Source organism: Trichosurus vulpecula, chromosome 7 (assembly GCF_011100635.1).
Source record: "Trichosurus vulpecula isolate mTriVul1 chromosome 7, mTriVul1.pri, whole genome shotgun sequence".
Lineage (NCBI taxonomy): Eukaryota > Metazoa > Chordata > Mammalia > Diprotodontia > Phalangeridae > Trichosurus > Trichosurus vulpecula.
Genome location: NC_050579.1, coordinates 32,448,056 through 32,463,970, shown reverse-complemented (window position 1 = coordinate 32,463,970; position 15,915 = coordinate 32,448,056). Strand labels below are relative to the sequence as shown.

The 15,915-nt window shown below is 51.6% G+C and overlaps 1 protein-coding gene across 2 annotated transcripts in view; it reads right to left on the bottom strand.

Moving 5' to 3' along the window:
• Positions 1 to 15,915, bottom strand: part of SLC43A2 (solute carrier family 43 member 2) — a 48,669-nt gene that overhangs the window by 15,025 nt on the left and 17,729 nt on the right. For both annotated transcript variants that reach the window (XM_036769344.1, XM_036769343.1), the window contains exons 5-6: positions 14,399 to 14,475; positions 577 to 669 (exon numbers count right to left, since the gene is read on the bottom strand). In XM_036769344.1, the coding sequence (XP_036625239.1) occupies positions 577 to 669; positions 14,399 to 14,475 (170 nt within the window). The remainder of the gene's footprint in view (positions 1 to 576; positions 670 to 14,398; positions 14,476 to 15,915) is intronic.

The window sequence follows — 15,915 nt, the reverse complement described above, 5'->3', positions numbered from 1 at the left end:
CCTGACTAGGGATGATTGAGAAGCATTCAAACTCCTGCTCATGGGGGAAACAACTGGACCAGAGGGCTGAGGATGCCCCTGGAGCTTAACCTCAAGCTGGGACTTTACACCAACATGAGCACCAGGAGAGAAGAGATCCACGGCTGGCACCCTCAGACTCACAGCAAAACCATGGCACCCAGTAATGTGGTGTCACACTTCTCATCCCCCACACAGATCATGGTTATTCCAGCCCTTGCTATGCCAGTCATGTTCAGAAGGATGATTAAATCCTGCCTCTTGCCACTTAAAGCTGTGTGACCCTGGGTAGGTTACCAGACTTCTCTGAGCCTCCATTTTCTCCTCTATAAAATGAAGATAATACCCATAATACCTGCCTCAGAAGGCTCTCGTGAGGCTCAGTCATGCCCGTCTGTTCCCAGGTGTGTCCTGTTGGGCCAGGGCCAGCCCAGCCCAAGGCCTGCTGTTATTTATTTCCTTCTGCAGGGGCCACGGGAGGGGAGCCAAGAGCACACATGCTTGGGCACACCCCCTGCCACGACCCACGCTCCCAGGGATCCCAGGGTGAAGCCTCACCTTGACTGCTGGAAAAGTCACCGCAGAAGAAGCATAAGAGCCGATCATTAGAGCGATGAACGTGGACCGAAGGTCACCAAACATGTTGGGCAGCTGGAAAACAGAAGTCGAGCCACGGTTAGGAGGCAAAGCAAGGCGCAGGCAGGGGGAAGGAGGATCTCCTCCGGAAGGAGAAGGGGGTGGCCACCATCTCGCCCCATGTCTGAGGACTGGACCCCAGGACAGAAAAGCAGCACGAATGCCATGAGAGAAGCCCAAAGGACAAGGAATCAGGAGAGCTGGGTTCAAATCCTGGCTTTGATACCTACTACTTGTGTGACTTAACTTCTCTGGGCCTCAGCTTCTTCATCTGGAAAATGGGGCCCAGTGGTCCTTTTGCACTGCCTACCTCACAAGCCTGTTGCAAAGAAAACTCTTTGTAGACCCAAATGTACTGCGTCCATCTACACTGTCCTAAATGAAGCTAACCCAAGACATGAATCACCCATTGGGAACTGACTCGGGCAGTTGGGGGCCCATGGGCTCTCAAGGCCACATGCTGATCTCTCCCCTCTAAGTACCCGGGAGGCAGGACCTTGGGACCTAGACCTTTATCAAGCCATACCAGATCTCGAAGTACACCAACGGAGGGCTGGAGGCCTCTCCTCAAAGGCAGCTAGCTCATGGGAATGAATTTAATATTTATTTGGGCAGGACAGAGAATAAATGGAAGTCAAGAGGGAAGGAAAATTAATACAGATGGCAAAATTATAAAGAGCAAACTTGGCCCCAAAGGAGAGACGAGAAAAGGTATCCCTCCCCCTCTTCTTGTCCCCCAGTGGGGGGGTTCACCTGGACCTGGCTGCTGGGCTCGGGGTGGGGACTTGCCCCCTCTGGGAGACTCCCACCCAGTTACCCAGCTAGGAAGTGGGCACCAGGCATGGGCAGCTCCCATCTCACTCTCCTCTACCTCCCTCCCTCTCTACCCACACTCTCCTCTCTCCTCCCATGGGGGGGGGGGGGGGGGGGGGGGGGGGGGGGAAGCGTCCTAGGTCTGCTGAACTGCTTCCCCCTCCCCCCACTCCCATTCTTATAAGAGATGGCTTACTGGGGGTGCAACCGGAGAGATCTTGGGAAATGCAGAAAACTAAAAGATGGTATTGAGATTGTTTTAAAGATGACGGGGGAAGGCCTGGAGCTGAGATTTCACTGGGGGATTTCATTTTCCGATGAGGAAATGCCTTCTGCTAATGGAGGCCCATCTTTTCTCTTCCATTTAGCCTGAAAAGAGATGTCTGGAGCGCTGAGAAGTTGTCAGTCAACAAACACTGAAGCCCCTACTATGTGCCAAGAACTGTGCTTAGTCTTGGGGATACAAAGAAAGGCCCCCAGTATGTATCAGAGACAGGACTTGAACCCAGAACTTCTGGGAGAAGGAAAAGACGGAGACGTACAAAAATATTTGTAGAAGCATTTTTTTTGTACCAAATAAGTGGAAACTAAGGAGGCGCCCATCAATTTGGGAACGGCTCAACCAGCTGTTATGAATGTCACAAAATATCATTGTGCTGTAAGAAGTGACAAAAGCGATGGATTCAGAGAAAACTGCAAAGACTTCTATGAACTGAGGCAGAGAGAAATGAAAATAATTAGGAAGATAATTTATATGATAATCACAAGAATAGAATGGAAAATAACTGAAAGACTTCCTAACTCATTAACTCAATGACCATGTCTGCCTTCTCCCTCCAGACTCAGGGCCCTGGGGTGCATAATGAGAGCGAGTGGAAGTGTTTTCTTTAACATACTTATCTGTTACAAGGCAGGATCTCCATTTGGGTTGGGGAGTGAGCTAATGGGAAGTGACAGATAGGGGAAAACAAGAAATAAGGAGCAATAAAATGTTTTTAAAAATACACTGAAGAAAATAAAACGTTCTGAAAGGGCAATGTTGTTACTACCTTGTTAAATCTGATACATACTTCTAAAGGCCAAACTGTAAGTCACAGCTTCCTGTAATTGTTTTTTATTCTTTTCATTTTGGAATGTTTGTGTTGACAATTAGGTTCAAATAAAAAATAATTTTATTAAAAGTGGGGAAGGGCCTCAAATTTGGAAAAATTAGGAACCACCTGCCAAGACCACAGGAAAAAAACTGCTTTCGATTACGGTCCAGCAGAAGGTCTTTGGAGACAGCAATGTCAGCATTTCACAATCCCACAAAGGCTTCCTGAGGATCATGGTCAGCTTCCCCTCTTGATTTGTAAAAGCAAGATGGGAAAATTTTCTCACTACCCAGAATGATTCACCCTCGGAGTTAACTTCAAGATCAGGCTGGCTCAGAGTTTTCCCAAAAAAATCGTCACTGAGACACATGGATAGGCAGGTCTCCCTTCTCCCACAGGGTACAGGCCCAGCCAGATGCACAACAAGAGAGTGGAGACTGGGACTTGTTCCAAGGTGCTGACATTGGTAGGGGCACACTTCTCCTATTCGGTGGTCCTGATACTAGCTTAAAAAACAGCACCTTTAGGACATTCATCATACTTACATAAACCTGGAGAGAAAAGCCTTCCAGGTTCAACAGCTTGGGGTTTGATGGGTATCGTCAAAGAGAGGGGGGCAGGAGGAATTCCTACCCCCTCCTCTATATAAATCCATGCTCTGCTCTGGCTGATCTTCTGTTCTACCACGTGTCCACCCTCATCCTGGCACAGGAAACAAGGAAACCTGGCATCTGCACATCCCCCTCCCCCAGCACAACCACACATGGATGCCCTCCCTTCTGCATCTTGGCTGAGAAGCTGGCCAAGTGCACTGGGACCAAGTGGTGCCATCCTGTTTTTGAGTCAGGCTCTAAGCTGTTGTTACTTTAATACTGAACTTGGGACCCACAGGCCTGCTCGTGGGTTAATCCCTCCAGCCACAGGGCCCAGGTCTGCAGCTCCATCACCAGGGCTTTCAATAACCACCTCAGAGTTCAGAGATGAGCTCTGAATGTCTAGAAGGGGAGAGCAGCTCTGGGTACAGGATGCTGTTATGAAAATGAGAATAAAGAGAGGAATCGAGGAGGAGATCTGGAATCCAGCTGAGCAGCAGGATGACCAGCCAGACGTGTACCCACAGCCGGATGGCCACAGCCTGTGGCACAGCATCAAGCTCCAAGGGTTTCCTATCACATGTCAGGGGTTCAAGCTGTGCCACATGGCCGGAGGAAGAAATGGACTCTCTAGGCTTCTTTTTATACCCAGTAAGCTAGGAGCTAGGAAGACCTGGGTTCAAATCCTGCTTCTGCCCCATCCATGCTGGCTGTGTGACTCTGGGCAGCTCCCAAAGATGATCTAATGCACAGAAAGTGCCCCCTTACATTGGCAGAGGAAGTCCCCTCACCTGGGAGTTTCCTATGCTGGTGTCATCACATGTCCAGCCTGGCCCTGCCCTCCCACATCCATAGTAACCAAAGGGTCTCTCCCCCAATGACTGAATGGCCCAACAACTGCCGCAGCGGGGCCCAGCACAGGCCCATCCCAAGAACAGTCATGCCATAGGAGTAGCTGGGCCTCCTGCACACAGTCTTGGCCTTCACCCCACAAGGGGCTGGAGAAAAGGGGAGACAGGCCCTAGGACAGAGGTTCCCCCAATGCTGTAGCCGGCAGCCAGCCCATTACTCCAAGACCAGTCACCACAGGGAGGAAGCAGCCCTCTGCCTCCCTATGTGGCAGTCACAGCTCAGGCCAAGGCCGACTCAACCTGAACCCAGGATTCAAATTACCACTGGAGCTGTGCCCTAAGTGAGGGAAGCCTCAGGCCCGCTACTTGACCTCTTCAATCTTTATCCAGCATCTGAGTAAGACCAGAGCAGGACAGGCACCCTTGGAGGGAAGCGCGCACGCGTGCGTGCGTGCGTCCCCCCTAGCACAGCCTCCTCCTCTGTCTCTTGATTCTGTACCTCAAAGGGGGGAGCGGGCTGCATCATCCAACCAACCAGAAAGCAGAGTAATGTATGTCATCAAAAAACATATGGGAGCAAGAAGCCAGGGGCTTATTGCACAGTCAGACAAAAGGACCACCAGTGGATATCCCACAGGCACCACCTGCATTCCTCCTTGGAGGCACAGGATCCGGGTTCAAATCCCACCCCTGACGGCGAGTCTCTCAATCTCCCTGGCCTCACCTTCATCTGTAAGGATTAGGGGGCAGGGCTGGGTGGTGGCCTCCGAGGCCCCTTCCAGCTGTATAGCTATGATGCCACGAATCTGTGTGACCTTAGGAAAGTCCTTGGCCCTTAATTTCCTCATCTATACAATGAGGAATTAGGACCAGCTGCCTCTGAGGCCCTTCCAGCCCCAGATCTAGGGGCATCTACACTCCTGGGGCAAAGGATTTGCAGCTGATGTCCACTGTGTCGAAACTTTCTGGCTGCCCCCAAGGCTCCCCTCCCACATTCTGATGATGCCTTCTCAAAGAACTGGACACAGAGGTGATTCCCCCCAATTTACTGGACCCCAGGCCAGCTTGGTGGAATCTGATCACTTTCCTTGCTTTGAAACCAACTCTGGCTTCTTTCGCTCTTCACTAAATCTCTGTTTAAAAAATAATTCTCAATTATAAACCCACTAGCCACAACAAAGAAAAAGGATCAAAGCAGCCTTGAGGCCAGTCCGTATAATCACGCAGAGCCTCGGCCACTCATCCTTGTTCGTCAGCCTCTTTGCCCTCCCTGACAGCTGTGTCCTATCCACTCCAGGCCTTCCCTGTTGTTCTGCTTCTCACCTAGAAGGCTCTCTGGCCTGGCCCTCCCTTAGTGAAGACTCCCCTCCTCTGGGAGGCATTCAGTACAACTCTTAGGCACCTAGTAGTGCTAAGCCCTGGGGTAAAGAGTCCCTGCCTTCAAGGAGCTTACAGTCTATGGGCATATTAGGGAAAGGAGAGGGACAGAGACTGAGCCTGTAAGTCCTCAGGTCCAGGAAAAACCCAGATGAGAAAACTCTCTGCCAACGCAGGGCAGCATCTTAAGAGGAAGCTGGAGCCCCTGGGACTAAGGATAGATTTCAGGGGGCTGGTGAACTTGGAAGAGAAAAAACATGACAGCCTTATTTTCACTAACCTCTAGCTAAAATTATTTCCTTTGAGTATGAATTTAAAAAGTAAACAACAACCCCCACCACTTCTTCTAAGAAAGACTTCAGTAGCCCCCCACATGGCACAAAAAAGGCCAAGAACCCCCATGATCTCATGAGCGCGTGGGCCACTGGGGCACTGAGAGGTTAGGTTCACACAGCCGGGATGTGTCAGAGGGGAACCTGAATGCAGGACTCCTCAGCTCTGAGATCAGCTCCCTATTCATGAGGCAACACTGACTCTCCTCAATCTATACATAATGTACAGAGTAAAGATGTGTCTTCCCAAAATGGGGCCCCATAGCAACACACTGGCCTTCATGTCTCCTTGAGCCACTTTAGGGCCATACTGGTTGGGGGTGGGTCTGCACACATCTTGTCTGGTGGTCATGTATCCATCTCTTCCCCCATCCAGACTCTAAACCAAGGGCCTAGAAGCCACCATGTAGCCCTCTAAGTCCTCAAGGGAAACCATTTCACTGAATTCTTTTCCTCACTGGCCTAGGCTCCCTGAGGGCAGACCTACACCCCTTTCCTCTTGTCCTCCCTAGGACAAGCATGACTTGAGGTCCTGACAGAAGATGCTGACCAGCTAAGAGCCCAAGCCATTGTGACTGGAGCCTAGAGAGGCTTCATCTGCCTGCTGGGACATCAGAGGCTGGGCTGGGCCTCACAGACACACAAGGAACCCACTCAGCGGGAGCAGCTTCCTGATTGTTTAAGATCCCCACATCCAGACTTGTAGCTCTGTCAGGGTCTTTAGTGACTCCCCAGAGCCATCAGGCCCAGGTCAGCTTCAGGCCCAGGTCAGCAGGCTTGGCCAGAGGTGACTCAGCCCAGCTTTCCACACTCTCCCCACCCCTCCTCCTGCCTCAGCGCCCACCCTCCCAGGGACTGGCTGTTCTGATCCCCGGCTCTGCTCACACTGGAATGCCGCTGACTCACTCCCTTGCAGGCAGCTTCTGGAGAGCCGTAAACAGGCACAGGCAGCCTGACCTTCTCGGAGGGAAATAAACAGCCAGCCTGGCCCCTCTCCCGGCATCTCTGCAAACGCTCAGAACAAGTTCCATTCCAGAAAGGCCCCAGCCCCTCCTCCTGGCAGTCCTAGGTCCTACAATCCCAGAGGGCCGCTGGGCACCTGAGGAGAGGCAAAGAGACCGGCTAGGAACTCCTGAGTGAGTAAACTCTCTCTGCCAATGCAGGCCGGCACCTTCCATGCAGCATAGAGCCTTGAAGAGCGGCCTAGAGCATGGGGAGGCCAGTGACTTGCTCAGGGTCACACAGCCAGAAGGTGTCAAAGACGGGATTTGAGCCCTGGCCTTCCCAAAGCCTATGCCAGCTCTCTGTCCACCGAACCTCTCACCAGACAACCCCTGGTCTGACACATGAGGAAACTGAGACTCAGCCAGATGGAGTGACTTACCCAAGGTCACTGAGAGACTGAGAGCTCACAGCCCAGCTAGGATTCAAACCCAGGTTCTTGGGACTCCTCCCTCCCCGCCCCTACCCCAGGCCCAAGGAGGCCCAGGAGAGATGAGGCCCCCACGGTCAACAGGCCACATTCTTGCGGGGAGATAGTGCACAGCGAGTGCTCTGCAAACCCCACAGGGCTTTAGAGGGATGACCAAATATAGCAAGGCCATAACATATGAAGAGACCTCCCATCTTAGTGAGTGGCACAGAACCTCAGGCTGCGTCCAAGAAAGGAGGTTTACAGCCAAAAAAAAGATAAAGGCACCATGGTGTGGTGAAAAGAGGACTAGATTTGGAGTCAGAGGTGCTGGGTTCAAATCCTTGCTCAGCTGTTTACCTACGGAACCTTGGGCAACTCACTTCACGTGCCTTGACTCAGTTTCCTCATCTGTAAGATGAGGGATGAGCAGAGGCCATACAATGACCAGCACAGGTCGGCTCAAGAACCATCAAGGACCCTCTAGTGCCACGCCCCCCCCCCCAAGATAGAAACAAACCCTTCTGTTTGGCCTCGGGCACCCTTCCCTCTCTAGCTCCAGCCTTCTTACCTCGGATTATTATTTATTTACTATCCTCAGCCTCATGTATTCCTCCTCACCATTTTCCTGCCTCCAGCATCCCGGCTCCTCCCTCCATGGCTGCAACATCCTGGCTCCTCGTCTCTACTCCTTGGGATCCTTTCCCAGCACAGCTCCACGGGCCCCTTCCTCCAGGAAGCCTTCCATCCCCCCATACGCTGTGTTGACATGTTGTATTTATTTCTGTGCTCAATGAGGTTTTCTTTCCAGGACGCTCCTTGAAGCCAGGGAGTACCAGAGTACATAGAACACTGGACCTAACTGCTGGTCAGGAAAACCTGAGTTCAAATCCTGCCTCAGACACTTGGAACCTACAAGACTTTGGGGTAAATCATTTAACCTGTTTGACTCAGTTTCCTCAACTGAACCCCAGGGGGTGTGGAGGATCAAATAGGATGATGTTTGTAAAGTGCTTAGCACCATGCCCAGCTTACGAGCAGCAGCGGCCGGCCGTAGGAGAGAGTCTGCGGAGTCTCCGTTTGTCACGTTTTATGCAGGTGACACATGCTTGCTAAATCCAACTGCACTGAATTGAATTGAGGTAGTTGTACTAGCCCAGGTCCCTTCAAGCAGTAAGGCTCCAACCCCGGCCCTGCCACTGGTGGCCTGGGTGGCCTGGACGTCCTTCCGGCTCTAAAGCTCCTAGGAAGATCCAGGGGCCTAGGGCTCCTCTGCCATAAACAGGAGCCAAGCCCAGGGTGTGAGGCCCTATTACCCGGAGTGACGAGCACACACCCAGCGTTTGTATGTGTGTGCCCTGCACAGGTGGAGATTCAGGTGCCAGTCTAGACAAGCAAACCCAGCCAAGCCGTATTCTTTCATAACCTCCACAGCTGGAAACCTCTGTGCCAAGAGCCACGTCTCACAAAGACCCTGTGGCCATCTTTTGGCTTGCCTCATAACCATGGCTTTCCTGGCTGCTGTTGGTAAGGGGGTAGGGAGATAAGGCTCCAGACCTGCAAGCGGCCACTGCCCCAAGTGCACAATTCTGATATTAATCGCCCGGTGAGTCAGGTGCTTTGGCAGAGCCCAACAATGGGCACCTCGGGAGGCCGACACCTCGCTGGGCACAGAGACCTGCAAGCAGGCAGAATCAAGGCCCAAGGGTCTCACAGGGTTCTTGGGAAAGAGCCGAGGCAGCACAGCCAGGAAGACAGCGAGAGGATGTGGACTGAGACCTGGGCTCTGCCTCTCACTCCCGGGACATCCATTTACTAGCTTCCCACTGAGGCAGCTAGGTGGCCGAGAGCACCGGGCCTGGAACCAGGAAGACCTGAGTTCAAATCTGGCTTCAAGACACTTACTAGCTGGGTGACCCTGGGCAAGTCACTTCACTCTGTTTGCCTCATCTGTAAAATGAGCTGGAGAAGGAAATGATAAAGCACTCCAGTTATCTCCACTGATAGGATAACAAAGATTGGGACAGGACTGAAAGGGCTGCCAAGAAGGAACAAGACTTCATGACCCCGGCCTCCTCCTTGCTTTCCCTGGGCTTTACACTCCACTTCAGAGTCTTAGGATGCCTCAACTACCCAAACTGAACTTTCGTCCCCTGGCGTCCCCCGGCGGGTTAAGACAGAAAGGCCCCTGAGGCTGCTCTGGCCGCAGAAAGGGGCCCAGGAGCCCTGGAGCAGCCCAAGGCAGGGGATCTGTGCTCTGGAAATCCTGCAGGGCTGAATGGCAGCGGTCTGGGGAGCCTGTGGACCCTTTCTCAGAATGGTGTTCTGAAATTCAGAAGGTTCCAAAGGAAGCCAACTGGGCTGAAATGCACTTATCACAATACTCCACCCAGCTCCCAGCTGCCAGGTTCAGAAGCCCTGCCCTTTTATTGGACACGCCAGGATGGATCTTTAGTCTAGAGCCCACTCTGCTCACTTTCTACCACCCTGGCCTGAGTGCGAAGTCAAACTTTTTTCACTAAGAGACTGGGCAGCTCTTCAGACCAATTTTTTTCCCCTGGGAGGTTTTCATCTCAGAACTCCCTGTTCCACCCACCCTGACAAAGGCCAGAGTAATGAGGTGGAAAGGAGATTTTTTAAATGCTGGCAGTGTCAGCTTCCATCTCTAAGCAACAGAGGCTCCAGACCTCACAAGGCCGTGTTTGCACGACAATCGATGAACTCCGTGAAGGCTAAATTGTATAAATGGAAGGAATTAAGCAAACAAACCAAAGTTCACTTCCCAGATGGAGAGGGAGAGGATGTCGGGCAGCCCGGAGCTTTAGAAGAGGCTGTGGCACTGGCAGTGCCCTGGGCAGGAGCTCCTGATGGGGCCCAAACCGAGCCTGGCCATGGCCCCTTGCTGGAGGCCAAAGGGGCAAGATCACGGGCTCTGGAGTCAGAGGGCCTGAGTTCAATCCTACCTCTTACGCTCACTGCCTTGTGTGACCTCAGGCAAGTAATTCTATGTCTCAGGCTTGTTTCCTCCTCTGTAAAGTGAAGGGGTCAGACTGCATGGCCTGAGGATCTAGGATCCTATGCTCCCTGGGGGGTCTGAACACTCTGATGGACACCCTGGGAGACTGAGCTCAATACATCAGCTGCAAGGTCTAGACGTGCACCAAGAGTTCCTGGGCGTGCTAGAGAGAAATGATGCTGAAAACCAGAGATGCCTGCCAGGACAATAGAGCGACCACTCATGTTATTCTAAAATGTCCTCAACTTGCCTTTATTCACATGATAGCCCAAACCTCTCAGGGATGGGGAAATCCTCAAATACCCAGAGGTGTTCCCATGCAGGGGCCCTGTCACCACAGTGCAGGCTGCCCTGTCCCAGGGCAAGAATAATCCTGGAGACTCCTGATGCCCAAGTAGTTCAGATGTGGGCAGGAGAGAGGCCCAGAGAATGCTGCTCTCCTTCTACCCTAGGACCTACGGTAGCCGATTTCTGCATTTCTGCTTTTCTCGGCCCAGCACAAGTTGACAAAGCAGTTTTCTCTGCCTCAGCAGAAGTCACAGGCAGCCCAAGAACATTGCCCAACACCCCTGATCCCATCCTTAGAGCCCTGACCCCAATTCCCCTTTCAGGGCCAACTCAGAAAGGCAGAAAGCCTGATCTGCGAAACACATCTCCACTGCAAACCTTGCCTGTAGTCGTCAGCTAACTTGACACGAGCTGCCAACACTATGGGCACAGACCCCCAGAAAAGGCTACAGAGGGAGCCACTGACTTGCCTGAGTTAGGTCAGGAAAATTAATCACTGGCTTACCCATGTGACTATACCCCCAGTTCTCTCTTGCCCCTTGTGTCTTTCCAAATATAGAAAGACTCCTGGACATGCGATCCCTCGATGGGGGCTTATTGGTATCCCTTTCTCTGAGCCACCCAGAAGGAACAGTAGCATAGACTTGCTAGACACAGGGATGGGGACGACATCATCACCGCCACTGCCCCAGCCCTCTTTCCTCATCCACTGCTTCCCTGTCAGCACAACTGGGGGGTGAGTGTTACCTTGTACCTCTAGAGAAAACAAGATACATGGAGGCAGATCAGACCGCAAGGTGCTCTAAGGACCCAAGCTTCCCTTACCCTCTCTTGATAATCCTTTCACTCCCACAAACTCCGTGGCCATCTTAAGATGATTGCCAGCTCTAGAGATGGAAGAACCCTCAAAGGCCACCTTGTCAACTCCCCACTTTTACAGAAGAGGAAACTGAGTCCCAGTGAGGTTAACTCACTTATCTAAGCTCTTACAGAGAAGCAAGATTTGAACCCAGGTCCTGTGACCCTAGGCTTGCCCCACTAAGCCTCTCCTCTACTTTCCTGGGGCTGAGAAGCTGCGTTTGGTTACCAGGCTGTCCTCGTTTCTGAGAAAGCCTCCTCCTGCTTCAGCGTTGACCACTTTCAGATGTGAGCCCCCCAGAGGCAGACACCATTTCTTCTCTTCACAACAGAAAGGCAGTAATGACACATGCCAACGTACCCCGCAGTGCCAATGATAGCAATGGGGGGGGGGGGAGGTCAGTAAGATCTGGCTTATCAGGAAGCAGGAGCTGGATCCCTTCAGGCTCCAGACTTCCACGCCCAGCTCCTGCCGACCCTAAGGCTAAGACCAAGGCCCAGAGAGGTGCTTTCTAGGTTTTAGGAAAGAATCCTTTTGCTTTAGGAAAAAGTAAACAGAAGGAATAGTTAGGAAGCTGGTGGGGGGCTGGGCAGCAAAGGGAGACTTACAGCTCCTAGCTCTACTCACCTAGAATCAGACCTGGGGATTTTACTAGCTTTGGCCCCAGATTCTGGCTTCAAGCCTACAAGGGAACTGTTAATGAGATGCTAATACCAGCCTGAGTATTTAATGAGAGGATAAGCACACTTCGAGTCTTTAAAGGGCCCAAGGGTTTCCCTTTAGTCTCCGAGGGGGGTCATGACCTGGGGCAGCTAAGCAATGGTTCCCTGTCAGTGGGGGCTCAGAAGCCGGTGAAGATGAAGGAGGGAGGAGGGGAGGCCCAGGGAGGGACAAGGGTGTAGGCTCAAGTGCCAGCAGGTCCAAAGGGAGAGGCTCAATTTTAACTAGGCTCTCAGTTATCACCTGGAGGTGTTAGGAGGTGGATGAACACAGGTGTACACACAGCTTTGAGCCTGCTCGGAGATTTGGTTCTTGCCCTTCTACCAAAGCAGGTGAACTAACCAGGGTAGTTAGGACCAAAGGGATACATTCCTATTTAAACAGGTTTGAGGCCCAGGGGTGAGGAACCTGTGGCCTCGAGGCCTGGATTCAGTCAAAGGGCCATACCAGAAGACCTAGAGGACCATATGTGGCCTCGAGGCTGCAGGTTCCACACCCCTGGTTTAAGCCAACTTTTTATTTCCTCCTCCTTCCTGGCCCCCTTCCCTCAACTGTTTCATAGGCTCCCACTGGCTTTTGCCCCCCTGCATGGGCAAGAGTACAACTGTCCAACTGCCCTAGGGTATGCCCCTTCCAGGAGAATAAAGCCCTATCCCAAAGAGCACTCTCTAATGGCAAAATGCTGCTCCTTTCCCTTTTTTGCAGAGAGGGGGACTATGGATGTGGAATGCTGAATACACACACTTAGCTGAGGTGTTTGTTTTGCTCAACTGTTTCCTTCCCTTTATTTTCTTTTGTTCTTTGTGGGTAAAGGAGAAGAGGAGGATACGTTCAGAAATGAAGGTGACATAAAAATGCAAGGTACTGATTCATACTTGAAAAATAAAGAGAACCTTTAGTCCTCTGTCTAAATAATCTCCTTATCCTCATCACTTTCCGAATCCTCGAGCTGCCTAAACTGTTGAGGACGTCTTCTCTGGCTGCCCCATTGTCTGGATCTGCTTCCCTTCTCCTTTCTTAATGCATTTTCTCCTGGGTTTCATTTTTCAAACCTGCCTCTTCCAGGAACAGAAGCCCACTTTCATCATAACCTGGTGTTGCTGTAAAGGATTGAGGACAGGCTCAGCATCAGGAAAGCTACTCTCCACTCTCACTGCCCTAGGGTAGGTGGTGCCAACTTGGAAAGAAAACAGGTCCTCTCTTACCTAAGTCTTCCCTCTTAGTTTCATAACAAGAGGCAAGGCAAGGGTAGGGTGTGGGGAGGTTCCAGCCAAGGTCTTTTTTTAGGCTGCGCTGCTAGTCAGTTCTCCCGAATATCATGGTGGTAGTTGTCAGAGACAGATAAGAAGGAAAAAGGAGAAGACAGAAGATTTTCTGTCCTGATGCTATGTGACCAAAAGGCTAAAGACCAACTCTAACAACCCTTGAGCCAAGGACAAGCCAACTCCCTGGGTCCAAGTGGAAGGAACTTGGCTTCAAGCTGACTGGGACTTCAGAGGGCATCTAATCCAATCTCCTCTTGTTACAGAAGAGGAAACTGAAGCCCCGAGAAGGGGAGCGACTTGTTCACTGTTACACAGTCAGCGCACAGTAAGTGGCAGAGCCAGAATTCGAACCCAGGTCCTTTGGCTCCAAACCTAGCATTCTTTCCACTCTACCTCCCTGCATCCAGAGGGCCACAGACTTCATCTTTTCTTCAGATGCAAACTCCTCCCTTGGGTTTGCACTCGGACTGAGCAGGAGAGATGCCCCCCATGCCAACTTCCTGTTGGTTTGTTTCATGAGTCATAGATAGATGTATGGTTGGAAATCCAACCCCCCATTTTATGGATGAGGAAACTGAAGCCCCCAGAGGCTGAGTGATTGGCCAAGGTCATACAGTTAGTGTCTTTTATTTCTGACTGTGAGTCCAGAGACAGTCCAGTGTCTAACCATGACACCCCCTCACGAGGTCCTGGCAGCAAGCTCACCAAGTGCACCGAGTAGTGGAGACACAGACCCCAAGAGTAATGTTTTTTGTCATACCCAACAACTGGAAACAAAGAAGGTGCCCATCGATGGGTGAACAGTTAAATAAATTGTGGTCGAGAAATGCGATGGGGTATTACTGAGCTACAGAAAACAAACAGCAACTAGAAAGAGCACAGAGAAGCTTGGGAAGACTTATGGGAGCTGATGCAGAGTGAAGCAAGAAGAACCAGGAAGCAATGCACATGATGTCTGCTGGGTAACCATAATGATCCAGCTCAGACCCAGATGGATGAGAAAATATGCCTCCCTCCCTTCCTGGCAGAGGTGGACAGGCTGCAGGCCAGTGGCAGACTCTGATGATGTCCTGGTGAGTTTTGCCGGCGGAAACGAAGGTGATGCACAAACCAAAGTAATCTTACCGTCAGTGATGTGAAGGTCATACACATCCCGCCGAAGCCATTCAGAGCCAGGGAGATGAAGATGAGCACAGAGAGGGCTGTGGGGCAAAGGGAGAACACTGATGTGAGTGGAGGAAGCCAAGACCAGGGCCCGCCCAATGGGGAGGGAGGAAGCCCAGACTGCCCTCCTTGTTCCCTTCCTTCTTTGACATCTAAGCAGTCAGTCTGATTGAGAGGAGTCTTGGGAAAGGGGAACACAGAGTCTCTCTCCTCAGAACATGGCTTCCTCTCTCTTTCTTCCCTTAGTAACATCCCAGAAGTGAAAGCTGCATCCACTCAACTCAAATATATGTGCCCCCAAACTCTACGTCTAGGCCTGGAGAAGTTCAGAATCTGCCCTGCCTCCCTCAGACCTTTAGAATCCCTTCTATCATTCAAGCCTCCGGTCAAACATCATGCCTAAGAACACAAGGGCGCTCCTTGGCCCCTTGAGCTACCCTGTATTGTGTCTGTAGGTATCTACACTGGTTGGTTGTTAACTTTCTTTCTCAAAGAAGATCAAAACATCACTATGTTAGAGTCAAGTTACAGTGCGCTGGACTGTGGCTGATCGGACCGATATAAGCTCAAAATGTTCTACCACAGGTCTGGTACAACTAGTCCTCCATGTGAACATTTGGGGTGGATTCTCTAAATTTGCACATCCTGTGCTTCCTTTGAGCTGTCTCAATTCTGCTTTGCTCATGGAGCACGGCACCTTCTCTGGTGTGGGCATGCCGTGCTGAGCGGTCCTGTGCCAATGTCTCCCATGTCACACAATCAATTCCAAAGTTCTTAAGAGAGACTTTGAGAGCATGCTTGTATCACTTCCGACCATGTGAATGCGTGCCCTGTGTGAATTCTCCATGAAATAGTATTTCAGGCAAGCATATGTTTGGCATTCAAACAATTACATACAGGTGGCATGTGGTCTCCCCTGGTTAGAATGTAAGCTCCTTGAGGGCAGGCACTGGTTTTATAGCCTCACAGTTGCGACAGTGCTGTATACAGTAGGTGCTTAATAAATGCCTGTTGGTTGACTCTCTCCCCGTAGAGCACATCTGCTCCATGAGGGCTGGGCTTGTCCATCATGCCCTTGTTTCCACAGCATAGTGCTTGGCACAAAGGGAGTGCTGAGGATTTTAAAAGGCTTTAGCTCCCCCGACAGCTGGAGAGCAGGCAAGACCAATGATCTCAGGGTGCCTCTGGACGCTTTCCGGAGGACTGACCTGGAGCGTGCCACAAGAACTGCGTCCCTGCTGCAGCTGGATGGGTACCATTCTCCACTTGGCATCCCAGAGTGGCCAGGGCCAGGACTGGCTGAACAATACCATTACATCCTGCTACCTTCCCTGGGTCGGTGACCAGTTCTCCTGCCCGGCTGGCTACATGAAATAATCAACAGGGCAAATTCCTACTACCTCCACCCCTTGACCCCCAAGTTCCTCCCGGGCCTCAGCACCCATCTTTGTACGGTAGCAGGGTGGCAGGGGACACGC